The 23,860-nt window shown below is 34.4% G+C and overlaps 1 protein-coding gene and 1 non-coding gene across 2 annotated transcripts in view; both read right to left on the bottom strand.

Moving 5' to 3' along the window:
* Positions 1-23,254, bottom strand: part of Smp_141360 (putative pyruvate carboxylase) — a gene marked incomplete at its 5' end in the record, with an annotated part of 53,014 nt that extends 29,760 nt beyond the window's left edge. The window contains 7 exons of the mRNA XM_018793321.1: positions 3,319-3,435; positions 7,041-7,197; positions 8,356-8,473; positions 13,427-13,564; positions 16,991-17,164; positions 19,292-19,476; positions 23,098-23,254. Coding sequence (XP_018647845.1) covers positions 3,319-3,435; positions 7,041-7,197; positions 8,356-8,473; positions 13,427-13,564; positions 16,991-17,164; positions 19,292-19,476; positions 23,098-23,254 — 1,046 coding nt within the window. The remainder of the gene's footprint in view (positions 1-3,318; positions 3,436-7,040; positions 7,198-8,355; positions 8,474-13,426; positions 13,565-16,990; positions 17,165-19,291; positions 19,477-23,097) is intronic.
* On the bottom strand, positions 984-1,050 carry Smp_tRNA_02383_Gln_TTG.1.1. The gene has a single exon. It is a non-coding gene (tRNA).
* Positions 23,255-23,860: the final 606 nt, after the last annotated feature.

Raw genomic sequence — 23,860 nt, 5'->3', positions numbered from 1 at the left:
TTCAACATGCCCAGTCAACATTTTAGATACAATTGATTGACTTTTGATAAGTAACTAACATATTGTTTATCTGGTTCTTTATGGTGCTGATTGACCTCTATGGATGTGACCACTAGTCTAAGTGACTCAACATCGAGTGCACTGTTCCTAAGTTTGGTGGTTAGAAGCAGTAGATAGGAAACCTTAAACATAGATTTCATGGTAAGTTTCAATCTTCAATGAGATATATCTCCGATCTTGAGAACTGATGATCTCTGTGAAATTTGAACACTCTTCACCTACCCTCACAGTCTGATGCGTCACTACTGAGCTATTCGAGCCACAACTAACCTCCTATAGGAATGAGATGTATTTGCAGATAATTGACTACTGAGTAGTAACTAATGTCTTGTTTGCCTGGTCTTTTAGTGCTTATAGAATTCTACCGATCAAGTTATCAAAAAAACATAGAAGTCATTACTCACTAATGGCTTATAGTCTTAGATACACTTGTGATCTAAAGAATGAAATCAAATATTCTTGCTAACCGTACAGTGAATAATTTTTTTAGAATCGCTCATTCTTTTAATGTTAATAATCTTTCCGTTATTTATCAATCAGTCAATAATATCGATGTCTCATAATCAGTGCACTAAATAATTGTTTTATAGTGTACATGTTATTATTATTATTACTTGACCCTAATCTAATGGTTGTTTCGGTGGATTTTTTTAAATAAGCTTTTTTGTGGTCACTATTATTACTGCCATCCACATTGTTATTGATAACTTTCACATTATAATGTTTGGAAGTGAGATTATGTGAACAAATGAATTATTATTTTAGTAAATTAATTTAAAAAACCCAATTATTTAAAGAACAGAAAATTATATTCACAAGCATGGTAAGCAAAGATGGATATTGGCCAGCAGTGGAATCCAGAACGCGCGTTTCGTCCTATTTGGGACTCGTCAGCTGGATGTACCTGCATCTCAGAGTTGATGTTCACTCTGGGACTCGAACCCAGTACCTTTCGCTTCAAACGCCATCGCGTTATCCACTCGGCCACTGAGTCCTGATAGCCACTTCCTAGCCACTATCCATCTTTGCTTACCATGCTTGTGAATTTAGGCTATATCGAGGCAATACGCACAGTATGTACATATGCCAATTAGAGAATGACCAGTTGCAGTCCTAAACATCAATGGGAAGATTCAAACAAACAATACTAAGAAAATTATATTGCTAAGATAAATATCTTTTCGTAGGTTGGACTTATCGTGGATTGATTTCAGGTGGGGTACCAACCATCTCAGTCGATGAAGATTTACAACCTCATCAACTGATTTACCATCATTCCCTAATACCCTGCGTCTAACCCTAATATTACTTACCTGGTGACCTCACCAAATGTGAGCAACATTTCTAAGACATCTGTGATCAAATACTAGTAAATTACGAGTATCTTCTACTCTTAATGGCCATGTTTCGCAGTCGTAAAGTAGGACAGAACGAACTGCTGCGCAGTATACTCGTCCTTTAATTGATAGACAGATATCTCGCCTTCGTCATAGGTGATGTAAGTTGGAAAGAGCTAAATGGGTTTTTTTAATCTATTAATATTAGACTCTCTCAGAAGTGTGCATTCGTAACCCCACCATAGGTTGAATATAGGACCTTCAGGTCTCATGGTAAATGCCTGACTGTTTGAATTACTGATTCCAAGTCGAGTCGTATATTATAAATCTTATTCAATTCTCGATAGGTCGCTACAGCCACCCAACGAAATTAGTGATAATTCTTTCCCTCCTGACAAACCTGAATTTAGCCAATAATAACTTCACTAGAGTTTCAGGAACGTATTGAAATAAATTACTAGTGAAGTGACTGTTGGGGTTCAGAGATTTAGGAAGTGATAGAGTCGTCACGAACAGCATTAGATGATCGTCACTTAGCTACTGAGTCCAGATAGCCACTAGCTCGTGCAATGGGGTGAAGTTTAGTTCATTTTAGTATTGGTTGTTTGAATCTTCTCATTGATATTTAGGACTGTAATCTATCAGTCTCTTATCGGCATATGTACATCTTGTGCGGGTTGCCTCAAAACGCACATCCTGGATTCTAATGCCAGCCACCATCCATATTTGCTTATAATCCTTGTGACTTAAGGCAATATCGAAGCCATCCACACAGGATGCACATATACCAATAAGAGACTGATCAATTGAAATCTTTAACATCATTGGGAAAATCCAAACAACCAATACAAAAATGAGTCTTAGGCTCTATTCCTTGAGAACCCATGGTTGCACACTGTTGATTAATTCCATACAAGTATGAATTAGCTGTGCAGTCTAACATGGTTTGTAATGCTACCCCAACTGAGATCAATTTGCGATTATTACGACCTACAAATTAATTCAATCTCCACGAAAGTCCGTCTAAAACCAAAAGCTGGATCATGTTTCGCTTCAAAATATTTCGCTAAATAGTGAATTAACAAGGCTGAGAAAACTGTTCAAAACATTCAACTTCCAATGGGCCTTTTATTTCACGGGAACTCGTTCATAACCACCGGCTATAAAAATGATTACAAAAAAAACATGCTAAAATAAAGTTATTATACCGACGGAAAATGGTTGATCTAAACAAATATCAACATTTCAAACTGCTAACCGATAATGTAACAATTTATTTCAACCCACAGTTTGACTTATACCACCACGTTATTCGAATCATCTTATTGCCTTAATCGTTCTCCCATTGAACCAATTAGGATGAATTATTCACTCATTCTTTTCTATTGCAGTTCCAAGTTAGTTGATATCTATATAAATAGACTTGTATTTTTGAGAAACAAGAATTTTTTCAAGTCCAAAACTAGGGTACCTTATGAGTTTATTAAGGTTTAGTTAAGAAATAAGGTATTAGGATAGCAGTCGTATTTGTTGTCTGTTTGTTTACTGTCAGTCCAAGTTGATTATTATTATCCATATCAATTCACCCAGTCAAATAATGTATTACTATGTGATTAGCAGGAAGTTAGTTTAAATGCAGCTTTGGAAATGGAATGAAACTGAACAGAGATCTTACTTTCAATTGAAACTCCTCGGAAACGTGTACCATCTGTTTTAAACAGAACCAGATATGTAAGTTTGAGGAAAAAAAGATATCATTAAATCGAGGGGCCATAAAAACAGAATACAACGACGTTTTTGAATTACAGTGGTTCTTTAAAATATATTATTATTTCTTAATAACCACTATCATAAAATTATTTTAACATAATGATAATAGGTGATTAGAATTACATTAAAATTACATTCATTTCAAACTGACCCTGTAATTTCTTCCGTAACAGTATGTTCAACTTGAAGACGAGCATTGACTTCAATAAAATAATAACGTCCAGTTGTTTGATCATATAGAAATTCAACTGTGCCAGCATTTTCATAACTAAAAGATAAAAAGTAGTAATAATCAGAAAAATAGATCTGAACCAGTTAAAACAAAAATGTCCATGAGTATTACATTTAATAGGTTATCAAAAAACAAACTAGTCATAACTTATTGATGAAGCTTATCAATTAGAATTCGAAGTAAAGTATAGCAATATAAATGATTTGAAGAATGATATCATTGGTCACTGTTATCTTAGGGTGAATATAAAATGTCAAAACTCTAAGGAAGAACTACTTCCTTCATAACGACCTATAACAATCGAGCTGCTACTATTCTAGATTCTAGTATGAATGTGGTCACAATCACGAAGAATCGATTCTTGAATATGTTGTTCCTAGTGGCATTTTCCTCACTATAAGCGTTAATGTACTTATTTAGAAAGTTTGAAATAAGCAATGTAATTGTCTTTTCACAATTCGGGAGTCGAGTCCTATATCATTTAGAAAAAAAATCATACTCGAAGTTTGTTTTCTGGGAAATTAGTTGGAGAGCGTCAAAGATCAGCGAAAATCATCTTTAATGATGTAAGCAAGTTTAACAATTTTATAAGGTCATTTCCTCTTGAGCTTTGGTAAAATGTGAACATCCAGCCTTTATTTTTGCAAAAGTAATAGATGAATTATGGGCTGTAATTCGTAGAAAACTGTAACGCGACCTTCACTAGCTTATGTGAATGATTCATGGATGTCGAAACTATCAGAAAGTAGGGTTCAACATCGTTAAGTCACTTCTTGTTTTTGATACGGCTGTATTCAAGATTATGGGTTTTGTGTACATTTCACTACACATGTGGCTGTACCCAAAAAACATCTTTAGTATGTAATAAAAATGTATTTTCTCAGTCAACTCTTCTAGGTAAAAAAAAACATACATTCGTCTATATCGGCGAAAGGAAGAGAACTATAAAAAGACTTAAAAGCTATGTGATTTTCAGTCGGATGAAAAGAATAATATGTTTAAAGTCATTTGAAGGTTAAATATCGACTGTGAGGGTTCTACAAACACCAAACAAATAGAGCCGTCTATCTTTTGATTCTATATCTTATCAAATTGTATTCAAATTTGGGTCATATTGAAAACTGAACAATTAAATCCCCCTTTTATTTCATATTAGATTTATTGTTTTGTATCTCTATCCATAAAAAGAATGCGCGTGCTATGCACTGATTTGTTTTAAGTTCCTAATGAAGTATAATTAATGAAGAGTCTATATGTTCTAAAGCAAAATATGCTATTTCGCAGATTAATCGAATAAACGATTAAGTGAACAAGTCTAGGTATTTCGAAATTTCTATAAGGTAAAGTATTTCTCTTTTTACAATATAACATTTTACCTATGGCTCATTCGTAGATGCGCACTGCTGAGGAGTCCCATAACAGGAAGAAACGGCCGTCTAGTGCTTCCAGGTTTTCCATGGTGGTCAGGCTTCAATTGACTCATGATTTCAACTATGAAAATACTTAATTCTCCACAAAACCCCTTCTGATCAATTATCAATTTAACATGATTTGTGCAACATATTACTTATTTTACACATATAGAACCTTTAGAGCTACTATTAATTATAAACTATTTGACGGGAGAGATTTAACATAGCATTTATAACTATCAGTTTGACATGATTTTCATTTAGAAGTAGGAAACCTATTAGAGGTCAATATTATGATTTTATTAAGAATACAATAATACTGAAAGATAATTTTATAAATAAATATAAATAATAGTACAAATTACACATATCCTATACATTAAGTTTCATGGTAAAATTATTCATTGGTTGGATAATAATTTTAAGATATAGAGAATCGTTAACCAGTGTTTATTGTAATTATCTATACACTTTATTAATTCTAGTTACTGATACCATGAAACAACGTGAATCAAACATTCAGTAAAAATCGGGGAAGCACTGGATAGCTGTTTCGTCCCAACATTGAAAGTTCAGCAGTACACATCCACGACTCTATATGGGACTGAATGAAGAACCTACGATCTCGCGTACAATACTTAGTCTTTAAATCATGGAAATGATATCTCTTGGTGTACATGTCTAAATTCAGTCGGTTCATAAGGTTGTGTAGCCATCTTCCATTGTGTTCGGTAAGGAACTGTCTCATATTTAATACGTTTGAACTCCACTGACCACGTTTTAGGGGTCTAGAGGTCAAGCGCTCAAGTGTGAGACCATAGATCCAGGGTTAGATCTCCAACAGAACAAGGAAATACAGTAATTCATTCACCTATCCACTAATTATCCACAGATGTCAAAAAGACATCACTGCAACTTTTATTCACTGGTATAAAAACACGTGTTAAGTCTTCAAATTTAAGTATGAGATAACAATAATAATAATAATATCTTGATATATTGAGCTAATCAGAAGTCGCCTAAATGATGAATGCACGTGACTGATCAAGAAACGGTTTTCATTTCTAAGAGCTGAAACACTGATAGCTCAACTTTCTAAGGGACATATATGGATGAATACACGTACATATGAGTCGATTTTGCCAGTAAACTTCTTATCCTACTCCCAGTTTTTTCACTAGCTGTTACAGAGTTCTACCTGTTCGTTAGTGATTGGTCTGAGATCAATTAAAATACTACTATTCTAAATGACTGAACTGATCATATGGTTTTAAAAAGTGAAAATCATAAGCACTTATACAACCAGATCCCTTGATAAATTTAGACAGTAAGAACAACAAGGTTTGCAAACCTTGTTTAAACATTTAACATTCAATCAAGAAAGAATTGGCTCCATTTCATTTAACCAATCATATTGTACATAAAAATAATTTGCAACTAATCAAATAATTCTTTCAATGAATGGGAAGTGTGCATCCGGACATATTGAGCACCGATTTTGATAACAATCATATCAAACTCTATTTCCCGATTATCTATAATCATTCTCGTAAAACTTACCGGTAGAGCTAGGAGAATTGGACCTCCGTTGTTTCATTATTAACCGAGAGTTATGAGCTTATCCTGAGACCTGAAGATGCCGGATAAAGGGGAGACGTGGTATCCCGTCCCTGAAGAATCCCATACTAGAGACGATATGGCTGTTCACTACTTCCAGGTTTCAATAGATATCTAACTATGGTTAATCTGTGATGTAAAACCACAAGATCTAACAATCTCTACAACTCTCTCTACAGTAAAAATAATCACTAATGAGAGTAGTATAAGCCTAATAACAAAAAATAGCATATGATCAAAAGTACATATACATAAATCTCAACTAGGTAACCAAGTTGTTATAATTGAGGTCAGTCACATTGTTCCTTTGTGGTGCGTACAGAAACGTTAGGTGATACAGTGAAAAATTTATTTGTAGATAAAACAAACTCATTTAGCATGTACAAGTAGTTCATATTGTAATTTATCTGTGAGCCATACATACTTGTTTTATTTGAATGTTAAGGATACATAACCCGGATGTCTAAATAGTAGTAGGTGGACGGAAGTCGAACAAGGAACCAGATTTGTTGAAAGTCAAGTGATTTATAATCAAATTGCAGTTTAACGAATATAGTATAAAAAGTTTTTATATATTACACATGAAAAATATAGTTTCACTTTTGAACATACTCAACAGAAGAAGCTAATCGTACCGCATCGCTTAATAATGATTTACGAATAGTTGGATCTAGACTAGGTGCTGGTGCAATTTCGACCAACTTTTGATGTCTACGTTGAACAGAACAATCTCTTTCATACAAATGTACAACATTCCCATATTTATCACCTGAAAAAAAAGTAAAATTTTCAACAATAGGGGAAAAATACACTTTCAGAAAATTGGGATTCTTGATCATAAACAGAAAGTTGTTAAATTTTTATGTATTGGATAGATGCATCTCACTAACGTACTCCTGACTTGTTCAGTTTCACAGGTTACTGGTACTTTCTGCGACTTTTAAGAATAAGCAACTAGTATTAAAGTTCAGAGGTTTACTAAAGTTGCTTTTTTAAAATTTAAAATAGATGGTAAATCTCATCGTGGATGGAAATCAGTTAAAGCCTAGTTTATAACTCTTCGACAGTAAGCGCCAATGGATCATACACTGAATCAAACGTGGAACATCCCGGTTACTCTATAGGCACAAAAGCATTCAGTCATTCAGTTGTAACCCAGTGGTCAGTTTATAATGAAAAACATCTATTTAAACAAACTATTTCATTCGATAAGCAAATGTTGGAGTGTTTTAAGTGGTGTGTGGGTGTTTGTCCATCCCCCGGTTGCTCAAGCCATGAAAGGATACTCTTTCTTGGGGGATTGAGAAGGAACTCAGACTAGTAGTGACCTTAGCCACACAGGAGTGTGATCTCAAACCGCAAGGGATAACTATCTGGGCCAGCTATACATGGAATTTAAAGACTTTACCATCGGTGACGGGAGTTCGTGAGGGAAAGTGAGCTACGTTATCTTTGATCTCGTTCTTTTCTAACCTTCTTCTTCTGCTGTGAGAAGTTGGAACCACTGCAGATCCTGGTTGTGTCAGGGAAATACTGCTGTCAAGCCCCCCACACGGTCAGCAGTACAACTTCGCTCCTCTTAGGCCTTAAGTTTCCCCTTTTAGTCCTGACATTCTCCAACCGACCTGCCTACGACAGTAGGACCTAAGAAGATAAGAATCCCAGTCAATGTAAATTGACTAGGTCATCAAAATATGCAAACCCGACCACTACGCTACGGTAAAAGCTATAGTTAGGAAGTAATCATTCAATTCACCTTAAGATAACTCAAGTGTGCATAAATGGGCAATTTAGTTACAGAAAGTTGTAAAGAGAATATTAGATGTATTAAAAGCTTTCAGTATGCACAGCTAAATCATTGTTAAAATGAAATTCAATGACAACAACACTGTTATGCAGAAATGATTCAATATGTAAATAAACTAACCTAAAATCTGAACTTCGATATGTCTAGGTCGTTCAATGAATTTCTCAATGAACATTGCACCATTTCCAAAAGCTGCTAACGCTTCTGATGAGGCTAATTCAAAATTTTGTTTAATATCCTACAATTAAACAAGGATAAGCATGAAAAAGAGACAAGCACATCAAAATTGAGATATAGAAAATATACTACCAAAATGCTCTCAATAATAATAGTAATAAGTTCATTTAAAAGGGAAAACTTCGTTACAAGAAGGAATTCTCAATATTAATTGAGCAGTATTGAAATAAACTTTTCTTTAACGTGCTTTCAAATTTAAATTATTCAGAAATATATTTAATAAGTGATGATGAAACAGAAAGGTGATATTACTGCGGTGCATGCTACTTATATCGACAGATATAAGTAGTATGCAATATCAAACAGAAGTGGAATGTCTGGCAGTAGAAGATTGAGACGATCAAGTTGAAGAGAACAGGAATATGAAGAGAATAATCGTAATGACAACAGGAATGAAGAAACAATTGATAGATGTGTAAATGAAGTATTCAATGTATTGTCTTAATATTTTACCAAAGTACTCTGTGGGGGAGGGGAAATATTTTCAAATATGGAATACAATAATAATGGCAATAATACTAATAGATTAAGGCCAAGGTAACTATAACGATAAGATGTGCTTCTTTGGTATGAAGAATTCTGGTTTGAGTTCATTGCTGGCAAGAGCTTCTGCTGTTTTAAATAGTTGGATACGAAGAAATCTAGGTAGATTCGGATGAATTGTATAAACAACATTAAAATCAACCTAGGTTGCGACTAACACTCACTAGTATAAACTTGTTCACTACGTGTCGGTAAAAAATAAGCTTCCCCCTTCTGATGTCCTTCATGTGCATCTACTAGTTCACCTGCTCTTGTGGAGCACGATACATAAGCCATAGCCAGCGCTTGCTTTCAACTTGGATACGAGAACATGCCCCAGTGCGGTTCTACAGGGGTGAGCGGAAAGCAGTTCGAAGTTCCATTCCTGAACATTTAATCGACTCTAATCATTCTATTATCTAGTATTACCACCTGTTTATTACATCATCATGTCTTTTTTATTGATCAATTGTCCTCACGGAATTGGTACTTACAAAACTTTATATTTTAAAAAGATTTTTAGGTTACAATATGTCACTAGTCTTTGGAGACAAAATTTTCTACCAGTTCATTTGGCATATCTACTTTTTTCACTCATAATAAAGAAGAGATGCATGAATCCTAACATATTCGTCTCCCTATTTTTCTCAAAGGGTAGACGGGGAGAAGGATATGTCAGCAAGTCCAATCTTTCGATATGAAACTTCTAGTATTTAGCATTCCACTGGTTTGTAAGACTTTTTTGATAGCTGATAAAGAATATTTGCGGCTCGTGATGAGGATGTTTGAAGTATCGTGTCCACTAAGCTGGGATAGCTTAATTGTGAAGCTTTCATAGTTCCCTTAAACACTATCAGAACATACGTCAAATACTTTACGATTAAACTATCTAGCTCAAAAAGCAAAACACCGCTAAACAATTTTAAGTAGTTCTTGACCATATATAATTTACATGCATAATTATTCAGTTCAAACAAATTTAAGATAGCAAAGGTTAATAATTAAGGTTGAAAAATATATATAGACACAATGTTTGAACATATTGAAGAAATTAGTACAAATTTATTTCCCTTATACCTTTTATACAGAAAGTTGGATTGTTTTTAAAGAAGACAACTTGATTAACCGGGATGAACTTTATTTGAACAAAATGAATCCCAAGTAAAGTAGTAAATTAGAGAGACGGAGAGAGAGAGAGAGAGAGAGAGCAACAACCTTTATTCACCTTAAACCAGTGTCATAGTTTTGATACGCTGTAAAAGTTATAATAACATTATAACTAAATGTATACGTAGTATTTGCTTCGCCTGACCAAATTTTTTTCGTTATTAGGATTAGATCAAGCTGAGGATAAGAATTAGAATAGGAGGTGTGTCTAAAATCATTGTTCAAGGAAATATCAATAATAGAATTATTTATCTTTCTTTAACAAAGTATGTCACATTTTCAACGGTTATTTTAACAAAACCGTCTTATCAACAAATTTCGACAGTATATTTTATTACATGACTTGGCTTCCGAAAAAGGTCACATCCCCACTAATGTGGAGTGGAAACCACGTTTATTTCATTTAACTGGTAAACAAACATCAAAATCTTATTTTTCTTCAAATTAATAGATCAAATGTTTCTCAAATTACTTCGAAAGTAGTTTCAACAGTTAATCCACTAATGAAGATTATCTAGTAATAAAGGGTCACCTAAACATCCTTTAGTGTCTAGCTTTAAACGTTCAAATGAAGATGGGATTTCGCAATTGAGACAAATTATTACCTCACTTTGAATATCTGGATAGTATTATAAATACATACATTTGTATACGGTATAAATAAAGTTATTTTCTTAGGTAGTTGGAAATAGCTGGAAAGAAACCCTACTCTACTTAGCTTTCGTGGTAGTCGGGACTTGTCATCAAGATGTATCTGCAATCTCAAGAGAACTGATAGTTTCTGTAGGGTTCAAATCCATCGCACCCAGTTTTACAGACTGAGTTGTTAACATTGAGTTATTCAGGTCCTAATTGATATTCAATAGGACCGAGATACCTACAAAAGATTTGTCATTGAGTACAGATTAAATTCTACCGACAAATTTGAAATGTGGTCACTAGTCTAAGTAATTCGACATCACATGCACTATGATGTCAAAATGTTAGATAGTGTAAGCGATATCTAGTTATTTACACTGATGACCACGCTGCAACTTGATCGAGAGGATTCGTTCAGTACTTAATCGACTAAACAACGATGGCACTGCTCACTAGTCGATGATCAATTAATTGCGAATAAAGACATTATTTACAGAGTGATTGTATCTTCATGTAAACAAACACAAAAGATTACAAGTATTTAAAATAAACAATTTTGGTTATAGTAAATTAAATTGTCAACCTTAAATCAGACTGCTATACACTGATATAATGGTTAGGGTCTTAATTGGTTGGATAGTGAGTGGTCTACAAAATTGATTTTCTCCAATCGCCCATGACATATAATCATGCGTATATTTCTGTTAATATTTTATCAGGAAAAAACATCTGTTGTACTGGGCAACTGTATTGTCTTTTGAGATTAGTTTGATTGATGGCTTACTTCAATAATTCAGTCTCGTACGCATCCATCATTTCTGACCACTTCATATAATTGCATGTCATTTATCGATCGGCATTCCTTTTTTCATTCTAACAATTGAAAATCTGTTTATAAAATCATCGAAACCTATTTCATAACACACGTATGATATAATCCACTCTCAGTTGTTTGAATCATGAATTAGGTTGTCATTTGACTTTCTATGTAACTTGATCCCTAAAACGTATTGGTCACTGTTAACTGGATTACAACTACGTAAAGTTCAAACTTGAAGTAAAATATTTTAAACTTTTGAAACCTTAAAATGTTTGTACGTTTCAAGCTACATCTACTCAAAAGACACACTTGTTAAACATGAAAATCCTTAAAGTTCTCCTAAGAGTATTATGTTAGATGAGATTATTATAAATAGGTGGGCTAGTGATTAAGGAGTCCAACTATCTGCTACTTAGTACTGGGTTCGAACCATGCTCCACCTACTTCAGTTTGGATAATCGGGTAATATTATTAGTCTTTACACTTAGAGTATGGCTCATACCTAAATACAAGGTGAATGAGTCAATTTATTTTTTAAGTGTGATTGGTCTGAAGTTATCCATCCACTTTTCAATGTTCGATAAGTGGGCAGTATCCAATAGTTCCGGGGATTTCGCCGTTCAGTTAGTATGTGAGTGTTGTACATAAGAGTGCAATTTTCATTGGACATTTCATCTCAAGACCCAACTTCCACTGTATTTTTGTTTTCATAAACCATGTTAGGATGTATTACACCGACGACTTCGTAGTTTACATTGAATTCTTGAAATTAAATCACCAGCAAAAATGATATTCTATACGCGGCACTAATCCACTAAATGAAAATAAATATATCCAAAAAGTTCTGGATACGGCACAGTTACTGAACATTGAAAAACGAAAAGATGATCTCACACGTCTAGTTGACCTACATCTATACAAGTAGAGTGCAATTTTCAGTTATAAATTGATAAGGATACACAATATTACCACGCATGCTCTTCTTTCTTTCTTTCTTTCTTTCTCTCTCTCTCTCTCTTGGTTAACAGGTGACAATTGTCGACTCCTGCAGAAATAAGCGTATCGCATATGAATTTGACTATCCAGTTGTTAATAAATGACACTATATCGATAATTACAATTTTTAACAGGATAGAGTCCTGACTACTGAATAGTCTAATTAGGCTCAACTTGAAACCCAGATTTATCCTATTTTCAACTAATGAGCACTGGTGGACGAATAGAGATGTATCTTTTAAAAAAAAACTAATTGTTTTATTGCTGTATCTCTGTAGTTCGGATTTATTGCAATAAATATTGATCCCTCTCAAATCTTATCATGATTTGCGAAGAATCTGATAAAGTATAGCTCCCAATAAACACCAGAAGATAGAAGTAAAAATAATACGGTGATCAGTGACTTAATTGATTAAAGTGTGATTAACATGTTAAATTGATTGTCTGTGACATGTAGTCGCATTTTGTGAAAGAGAAATTAGATGACTTGGTCAATTATGTATCTGTTGGTTATAGATGCTTAATTGTATGATATTGTGAGTTCATACAATAAGTTATTGACTAATTAATGTTAAATACCAACGAATTCAATTAATATAAATTTGACTGTAAATAAATCACAAAAAAGTAGTATATTTATAGATCATTTTGGTTTATCCTTGGGGTCAAATAAAACCTTTTCTTTTAGGCTATTTGAGTCAATAATCACAATGAAATAGAATACGTTACCAAGCATAATAATAGGTAAAAGTACAAGTTGAGAACTTAACAACAACTAACATATATGTCTACATCTATACAAAAACGTACTTCAAGTTTCCGAACTACACGCATACCACGACCACCGCCACCATAAGCCGCTTTGAGTATAACTGGTAATCCATACTGTTTACAGAATTCCATGGCTTCTTCAGAAGAAGTAATCGGTCCAGGACTGCCAGGAACAACCTGATTAGAAATTATTATAAAAAGTCGATAGTAAGAACAAAAACGGTTGAAAATTGAACATTTTTGTTGAAATGGACAATAAAGTAAATAATGTTAGGATTAAATAGTGTGGATCTAATCATCATTGTTAGTTTCTTTCCTGCTTCTAGTATTGAGAAAACGTTTACATTGTATTTTAAGTTTGTTGTGATTTAGATTGTAGCAAGTAATGATTGGAAGATTGAATTCCTCACAACAAGTTAGTTAAACGTCAGTCAAATATTTAACTATATATATATATGAAAATGAAATGAAATGAAATGAAAATGAAATGATGAAAATCAAATTCTGGGCAACTGACTATCAAATGATATTTAGAATAGGTGGATTGTGGCTAGCAGTGGAAGCTAGGCTGGGTGTTTTGCCCTATTTGGGACTTGCTGGTTGGATGTATCCGTATCTCAGTGTTGATACTGATAAATCATATTAGAAAAGTTGTATATCGAGGCGAACCGCACACAATATGCATATGTAAACAGAGAATAGTCAAAATTCAGTCCTAAATGTTATCAAAGAGATACCTCGAACGCTTACTGATAATGTAGAATATTAGTTTCAAACTTATCATTAACAGTGCACATTAACGACTACACACGAGATTAATCCTGGGATCTTTAACTCATTACGGTGAGCACGATACCTTTAGATATACTGCGCTGAAATTATGTACTAACGAATGGTTGGTCTTAAGATAAATTCGTTGAAGTTCTAGGAAGAGGACGTATTCTATGAGATCCGAGAAGCTCCTAATGATACAGGAATTTATCGACCATACCAGTTGGTAATTGTGCTAGATTATAAACTGACTAAAGTTGAAAGTATTAGGAATTTGTGGAGTTTGTAGTATTTTCAGTTTCAATCACAAGCTGATTTTAGATAGACCACTGATGAAAACCCGAAGGCACTGAACAACCGTTTCGTTCTAGTATGGGACTCCCCCAGAAGTGTCCATTCATGACCGCGGATTGGTTGAATTCGGACATTAACACCGTTGGATGCTGACTCAGTAGTCTAGAGGTTAAGAGTTTAAGTGCAAGATAAAAGGTACTAGGTTTGGATTCTGGGTGTGGGGTCGTGGACCCTCCCTGTTGGAGAGTCCCATACTAAGATGAGACGGTCTTCCAGGGCTTCCTGGTTTCTACTGGTAATTTAACTAAGATGAGCTTGTGATTTAAAACTAGAAAATAAAGCTGAAAATATAGATCGATAGGATTTGGGTCCATTGCCTTAAAGGAATTATGTTCACTGTGAAACCTAAGGGTCATTGGCTCAATCTCATGTAAGCTTCGTGATCGGGCACTATTGACAGGTCCTTAATGATAACAAAATAGTTGTTCTTTTTAATCCCCACCTCAAATAATTTCAATTAGTGATGAAGACTATTTATTGGAAACTTATTATACGACTATGGAAATATTTACTTCCTGTTCAGCCAAATACAGTCCTATCTGAATATTCCTAATACTCATTTTTGCATGCTATAATCTTACATTATTCGCGCTACTCTGAACAGAATAAGGGCATTTATGTAAGAAATTATATATGAAATTGATAATCGTGGATGCGCACTGCTGAGGAGTCCCACAATACGACGAAACGGACATCTAGTGCTTCCAGGTTTTCCATAGTGGTCTAGCTCCAATTAACTCATGATTTAAACTATATATAAAAAATTACTAAAAATCTCCACAAACAACCCCCTGATAATTAATAATTTGAAAAAGTAAACGTCCAAATATTTTGAACAGTAAGAAAGTTTTCTACAGAAATCTTGGTTCAAATTCAGGAAAAATACTTAATTACTATCTTTAACCAATGATTTTCAATGTGACTGCCTAATTGCACTGTGTGTTTATAGGAACAGTAACAGTCAGTCAATCAGTCAGCCAGCGACAACGTAGGACCAGGCACATATATGCATCGGTCCAAGTTGCCATACCTCGTTAGCACAAGATGAACACCAAATTCATAGAAGTAATTAATTTAGTGGTGGTAGTATATAAAGAAAGGTTGTATATAAGGATATAGTATAGGAAGGAAAAAAGTTATGAAGCAATTTTAATCTCAAGGTTTAAGGGAAGATAAAGAGTGTATACACCTACGCCATTGTGATCGATTCTGAGCCATGTCACTCAGTCTCCAACCATTGGTTACGATAGTCACGAGGACCCCAACCAGGTAGTCTGCATCTACCAACATGGCTCAGACTAGAAGTTAGTGACTTCAAGCACTGATGCCATGTTTTGGTTTGGCCGCCCCTAACTCTCTTCCAACCATCCCCTACACTAGTCAACATTACGCGTCGTGGTAATCGATGTTCAGGCATACGTAACACGTGGCCCAACCATCTCAGTCGATGAAGATTTACAACCTCATCAACTGATTTACCATCATTCCCTAATACCCTGCGTCTAACCTCACTATTACTTACCCGGTTATTCCAGCAGATGCGAGCAATATTTCTAAGGCATCTGTGGTCAAATACTAGTAACCTACGAGTATCTTCTACTCTTAATGGCCATGTTTCGCAGCCGTAAAGTAGAACAGAACGAACTGCTGCGCAGTATACTCGTCCCTTAATTGATAGACGGATATCTCGTCTTCGCCATAGGTGACGTAAGTTGGCAAAAGCCAAACGAGCTTTCTGAATCCGTGCTGAGATTTAGTCAGACACCAACCCATTAGGGCTGATCAGACTTCCAAGATAAGTGAAGTTGTCGATGTGTTCGACTACTTCACTCCCTATCCTTAGTTCAGGTGTTGACGCAGGCCAGTCCTGGAGTAACAATTTACATTTGGATGGGGAGAACAGTAACAGTAACTTATCAACACGAGTGTTTATTTGTCTTCCTTGACATTTTTTGTTCTCTTTATTTACAAGTAATGAATTTGTTAATTTGGCTATTGTATCCTTATGTTAAATTTAGGCTAAAAATGAAATTTCAATTCAATTTTCAATCAGTTTTACATTTCTCCTTTTCTTTAATTTCGTATCAATTAAACTGTTAAGCAACTACAGTGTTATGATGATTGGTGAAGAATATCTGTAGCTTAAGAGGATGGTTTTGGTGAAGTATTAATTGTTCTTTCAGCTGGAGATGATTTATTTGCAATGCTTTCACCGTCTTTCTAGGTAATGTCAGAAATGCAAACTTCACATAGAATTATGGATGAAATCGTCCAGAAAAGGAAATGGAAGCTTCACGACTGAATTACCCAGGTCAGAGAAATCGATTCTAATAGAATATACAATATTTGTTCAAGTAAACTCTTCTCTATAGACTATTTCTATTGCACTAAACATGGTTCGCAGCAAACGATGAATTATTGCAACATCATACAGAATATTTTTCAAAATAACATTTACATATTTGTAAATATGCTTACTGAAACATTTGCATTAATAGCAGCCTGTCGAGCTTCAACTTTATCACCCATACGTTTTACAACGTTAGCCGGCGGTCCAATAAATATAATACCAGCATCAGCACAAGCTTGTGCGAATTCCGATCGTTCACTAAGAAATCCATAACCAGGATGAATAGCTTCTACATCATGTCTCTATGGTTGTCGTAATAAGACACAAAAAAAGAAACAGAATGATTGTGTGTTTTGTTGAAAAGCTAAAAGATAGGTATAACGACAGTCAAATTGTAGGAATAGAGAAAAAACGCAACAGCTATATACGCACGTATGATGTTACTTGTAATGATTAATTGAAATGAACAAAGGAATAAACATGTATGCTGTGAAGAATTCTATTTGTAAACATATGAGAGATAGATAACAAATGCGTTGATGAAGGTTGAAATAACCATTTTTCTTGCAAAATAAACACAAATTATCGTTGTAAGTATGCACAATAATGACCTAACTTTATATAAATATATAGGGAGAATGTTTCAATAATAACCTGCTAGTAGGATGTAATTCAACAAACACACGTGCATAGTTGTATACTAGGTTATAAATTAAACAGACCATTATGACCATTATTGTTATTATTGTTATAATAGTAGGAAACTAAGTTCATGTTCAATGTTTTGAATGGTATGAATGAAAGTGAAAGGGGAAAACTTTAGAACAAAAATATATTCAAGATCTAGAGAAATGAATGCATTGTCGATACTGGCAGATTTTCAGTCATACCATCTAGAATTACTTCATGACCATGAGCTTTCATTCATTCACACCTTAGCTAACTCACAACTTTTGTGTTATATTTGGATTTCGGCTAGGATTGGAATCTATAAAGTGCGTTTTGTCTCATTCACGGTTCATCAGATGAATTAACCTAAATCCTGGTGTTAATATTCACATTTGAACTCGCATCATATACTGGGTAGTGCATCAGGAACTGAAACGATAGGTACTGGGTTCGATTGTCAGGGTAAATATTAACACTAGGATGTTGGATAAAATCAGACGTCAATTACTGAACAAGACGAAACACACGTCCTAGATGTTACTTCTAACTACAATCCACACATGCTAAAACTTTTGACAAAGTATTATATCGAGGGTATTCGCTGAAGATATGATGGCAAAGACTGATCAATTGAAGTGTTGAATTTCAACAACGGGAAATAAAAAACCATTAGCAATTTAATATAAAAGGTCAATTCAACAATAATCTTCAATTAAAATATAAAATGTCTAAGAACTAATTATCGATGGATGGATTGAAGATTTCCAAAATAAGGTTAGTTGATGCATATCAGAGTAAACTGCATGAAAGCAAGTATAGAAATAAAAAACTATGATCAATATGCAAATAAAATAGTAATCTGATATCTATCGATATTACATAATCTTCAGAGCTATTTAGTTTCATTCCTTGAATAGTTTTATTTGACTACTATTTTACATTAGATATTTTTATGATTCATTTTACAAAACCGTTAAGCGATAAAAAATCTCTTATCAAGCTCAAAATAGTATACAACTTATACATCCTAGTAGTCTTCTCTGAAGGTTTACAAGAATAATTATGGAATTTGGAAAAATTAATTAGGAAATCAAGTAATGTAACTGGGTAAGCAAGTAGAATTTCATGTACTTGACTATAGTTTCAAAAACGTTATACGAGGGATGGCGATAATGTTCGTCTACTCAAAACAAAGTAGAAGTAGGGTTCGAATATGTGATCTTGTGGTCAAGATCATTAAGATGACAGAGTTTAGTGTGAGAAAGATAGGACACTAATGACAGTTAGTTATCATACACTGATTCATATACCGATGGTTGTCTGAAATGTAACCGTTTTATAATCATCGTAATTCTTGGAATAAAACAATTGCGAATTCGATAAGACGACAAGAATTAGGCCTAAGAGTTAGGTCTTTATTGAACGGAGAATGAAAATATCACGAACTGATTTTCTTCAATAGCTTACAACATAGCTTACGCTATTTTTGGGGTTGATATTAGTACACAACTATATCTTTTTAATATAGAAAAAACACTATCCCGGCCTTTTTTTATTTAAAATCATTCAGGCGCTTGTATCGAAGATTTAATCTCGTGAGCACCCATAACACGATCACATCATGTTATAGCAGTGTTCATCCGTCGACCAGCATTCTTTTCTTACGTCTTAATACTCGGAAATTCCCTCTTCGAATAATAAAATCCTAATAGGATAAAATAAAAATGCATACATATGTATTAAATAGTTGTTGAACATACTAGAGCTAGTTGTATAATTTCTGGGATATTAAGATAAGCAGCCACCGGTGGTAAACTTTTCCCAATCAAGTATGATTCATCAGCTTTTTGACGATGCATTTGCATTTTATCTTGTTCACTATAAATAGCCACTGTTCGAATATTCATTTCAGTGCATGCACGGAAAATACGAATTGCAATTTCACCTTTAAAATAAAAAAGAGGTTAGAGTGAAAATTAGACTCATTGAATAGAATAAAGTGAGGGGAGAAAATGACAAAATGTGCATGTTATTTCACACTGGCAATGATAAAACTAGGATTGTTATTGCTACAGATAAAATGTGTAAATACCATTTCTTACTATCTTATGCTACCAATTAAAACAAAGGAAAAATATTAGATATCAGATGATCTAATTTATAAACAATCTCTGATAACTGGTCGTAAATTCCAAAGTGAACAGTCAGTTATTTAGAAATGTTAAAAAATAATAATCGAATAAAAAAAATGGGACTGAAAATGATTATCCCCAATGGTTGTTCATGTTCTCTGATTTCTTATCTCTATGACTAATGAATAAGTGATTATTTTTCACTAACTTTTCACCTCGTACCATTTTGCAATTGTGTTGAATAGTTAGTGTGACTCATTTACCACGTTGCAGGTTTTGTACTTAGAACTGAACTATGCCCTTTGTGTAAGGCAGTAATTATACTATATGGATGTTTAAGCTCTCAGTAGATGAAGTAGTTAGAATCTGAGATTGAATGGACAAAATGCACATGTTTCAAATGCTGAGCCATCCATTTCCTCAGATCCCTATTACTACATTTTGGTCCCTTTTTAATAAAAGAAAAGCAACAAACACTGAGGAGTGATTTGAATTCAGTTCACGTCATATGCTCTAGATCTTCCATACTTCCATACATACTGATTTTCTTAAAAATAAGATGTATCAAAAATGAAACTTTGTGAGGAAAATGCATTTCATTTTTAAAAATAGTGCATATTTGGAATACACGGTAGGAAATAAATCCACGTCATCGGACATACAGATATTATCAACGTACAGACCAACACAGATGTGTATTGGCACCAGTCACCACGCCACATTAGCAAGATAAGATTAAGGTAAAAAGATGAGTGACAAAAAAGACCGAAGTTATGTATTAGTAACGTTAATAAGAAAGATTAAACATTGGGAATATGGTTTGAAGAGATAGAGTGAAAAGATATGTGTGAAAGAATACTAGAATTCAAAATCGAGAGTAAGACAAAAAGCGAGAGAATCTACTCAATTTTAGGCAGTTCTAAGCAATATCACTCAGAGTCTACATCTACCATTATGGCTGAGAAGAACAGTCAATGAATTCTTGGATTAGTGCCATGGTTTGGTATTCATGATCCAAGATTGTCCCTAGCCTACTTTGACATCAGACAACATTTACCATTGAGGTAGGCGGTGGCTGTGCGTAATAACACATATTCCAACCACTTCAGTTGCTGAAGATTCATATCTTCATCAGTTGATTTGCTACTTTTCCTGAGTACCTTGTACTTAACCGTAACATTTCTCACTTGGTCGTTCCACAGAACGCGAGAAATACTTTAAAGACACATATGATCAAAAGTCTACAACCTAAGCATGTTTTCTACTTTCATAGGCAATATTTCACGATCATAAAGGAGAACATAAGGGACTACTATGTAGTATACACGCCCTTTTATTGGCATACAAATACCTCGCCTATGCTACAAGTAACGTAAGTTGGCAAATATCAACTGGGATTCCTGAATCCGTGTTGAGATTCTGTCAGACACCAACCCATCAGGGCTAACTAGACTTTCAATATAAGTGGAGTAGTCGACGCGCCTAATCATTGCACTTTTTATCATTGGTCCAAGCGTTGACGAAGACCAGTCATCAAGTAAAAGTTTCACTTGGAAGGAGAGAAACACATTCTAAACATGCTACCATTGTTGTTCAAGGCAGTTAGAAGACTCTGCATCTATTCGTTTCCATCAAATAAAACTCTAATCTATGTATTATAAGTCGCCAAGTGAATTTCCTTAAAAGAGACAAAGTGAAAAGTTAGATAAAAAGTTATCTTTTTAGACAGATATCTATGCCGAAATCAAATAAAAAGGCAATCAGTGAACAACCCCAAACGAATACAACTTGAAGTTGATAGTTCTGGTAAAAACTTGCCGTAAGCTCTGGATTGACCAACAGTACCTGAGTAGAGAGCCTTCACAGGTTTTATGTACCTCTTTGGTACGCCTTTCACAAGTAAACAATGCCACAAAACCTCCCAGTTAACAGATTTGAATGCTACTTCGAAGTCGAGATATACCACTATAATTGGACTTAAATAAGTGTGCGAGTGCTGAGACCTGATAAAGAGTGAATATTTGGTCAACACAACCACACTCAGGTCTGACATCAGTCTGTTTCTCCAGCTTCGCTCTTTGCGAGTTAAGGTTAGACGTTGGATGACTATTCAAGATAATGTTTTATAGACTGTATTAGTCAAACTGATTTCTCTGTAGTCATAATCAGAAAATATTTGCCCATCCTTATGAACCAGGATTACCAACGATTAGGATAAGTCAGATGGAATTACGTCCAGTTCCCAGATTTCAGCTAATACCTTAATCAACTTAACTGCCAGAACTGGAATGTCATCTCCAAAGATTTCCGGAGTTAGGCCATTAGGGCCTTGACGACTGCCAAATAATATGAGGCCTGAGTCTACAGCTTCACGTCTAACTGCTTAGAATCATTTAGTCGGAAGATACAAGGTTCATAAACAAACACATAAATGCTTCACGACAAACTGCTTCAGAGAAACTACTGGATAGCTCAAAACACTCATTAAGAGTACTTTGTGGTTAATAAATTAAGCCTTCAAAACAGTATAGATTAGCAGTGACAAGTTGTGTTTCCACAAGTAGTTCATGTGCAATCTACAAGCGACTAGTATAACACAAATATTCAGATAATTACAATCGACAGATGTCTCTTCGCGCCGAAATTTCCGGCTTTGTATATTTTTTAAAATTTCAGGTAGATTTGAAATTAAATAAGGATAGGACTCAATAGTTTTAGAAAAAATGACAAACAAAGCCTCCCAAACTAGCTGTTGCCAACAAACTGCATTTCTGAATATTGCAGCCACTCGTCGAAGCTTCTGGTGAAATATTTATGATGGTATTCAAAAGGCTTCTGAAAGGATTCATCTAACCACAGACCTCAAACATGAGTTGAAAGCCGAAAATCCATAAGAACTGTTATATTAGCTTTGCTAACAGTTAGTGAGAAGGTAAAGACAGGAAAATAAAGAGAGTAAAGGAAATAAGGGTGAATTATTAACAATTGAGTGTCAGTGAGTCTGTTATACGAATATCATTGCACGACAGAACTGGACAGGGTGTAAAAACATCTCTTGTAGTACAATCTCATTCCGATTTTCGGACAAATGTAGACAGAGAACCTCTACAATCAGATAATCTAGATATAACTGATAATTACTACTCGTTTAAAAAAAGCTAAGCAAAGAGCGCTTTAAACAGGTTTACAAGCACCGCATATATTTTGTGAAACTCGGTAGAGGCATGCCGTCGGTGTATCAATAAACAAGCCCAACCACTGAAAACTACTATATATGGTGATCCAAAAAGTCTACAAATTAATGATGACCTTTCACAGTTAATTAACAATACACGTATTTATGGATACTACCAAAACATATTGACAGGATCAAGCAATTATTACGGATAGTTCCAAAACTAAAGTAGTTAAAAATTTATATAATAAAAATCCACCTCGATTAGCAACCATCAGTTTCTTGATTTTTCTTCCGGAAGTATTCTGAGTCGCACCAGTATCCGTTTTTAAATAGTACCGTAATAAAGGGAAGTTTTGTGATGTTCTCAAAAGCGGCGTTAAACGCCTAGAAGCCAGAAGCATAGTTGATGACATCTTGATTGACAGTATATTCTTGAGAGATCCCAGTAGACGAAAGGACGCAGGCGTTTCAAATTTTCTCGAAGGCCATCAATGAACTCGCAAACCCTCAATGTTCAGCGTTGACGTATTTAAACAACTTTTTGTTTACATAAAAGATCATTACGGTTTTCCACATATGACAGTTGCATATAACTACGATTACTGCGGACATAAACAGGTATGACTTCAATATGCTCACAATTGTGGCTGGCTAATATAGTTTGAATTAATATCAAATTCACGAAGAACTTTGTTATGTAAACATAGCTGTCGTCTAGGAAAATATATAACACATTTAATACCTGTCGGACTATCTTCTAGTCTGATAAGATTACCAAACAACCACTATTTCCCTCTCCCAAATTAGATATTCTCATTATGAGAGAAACTTCCAATTTTACGGCTTTCGTCCCAGCATTTCGGAACCTTGTTTACAGTAACAAATCTTTTAATTCGCATCTTAGCATTCAACGATCACTTATTCAATGATGAAATCCGTTTTATCAGGAAAAAGTCAAAACGACGTCACACATTTGTACATGTCGAAATATGTTATTGGTGAGTAATGATTCGACAACT

Source organism: Schistosoma mansoni, chromosome 1 (genome assembly GCF_000237925.1).
Source record: "Schistosoma mansoni strain Puerto Rico chromosome 1, complete genome".
NCBI lineage: Eukaryota > Metazoa > Platyhelminthes > Trematoda > Strigeidida > Schistosomatidae > Schistosoma > Schistosoma mansoni.
This window is presented reverse-complemented; position numbering and strand designations above follow the sequence as displayed.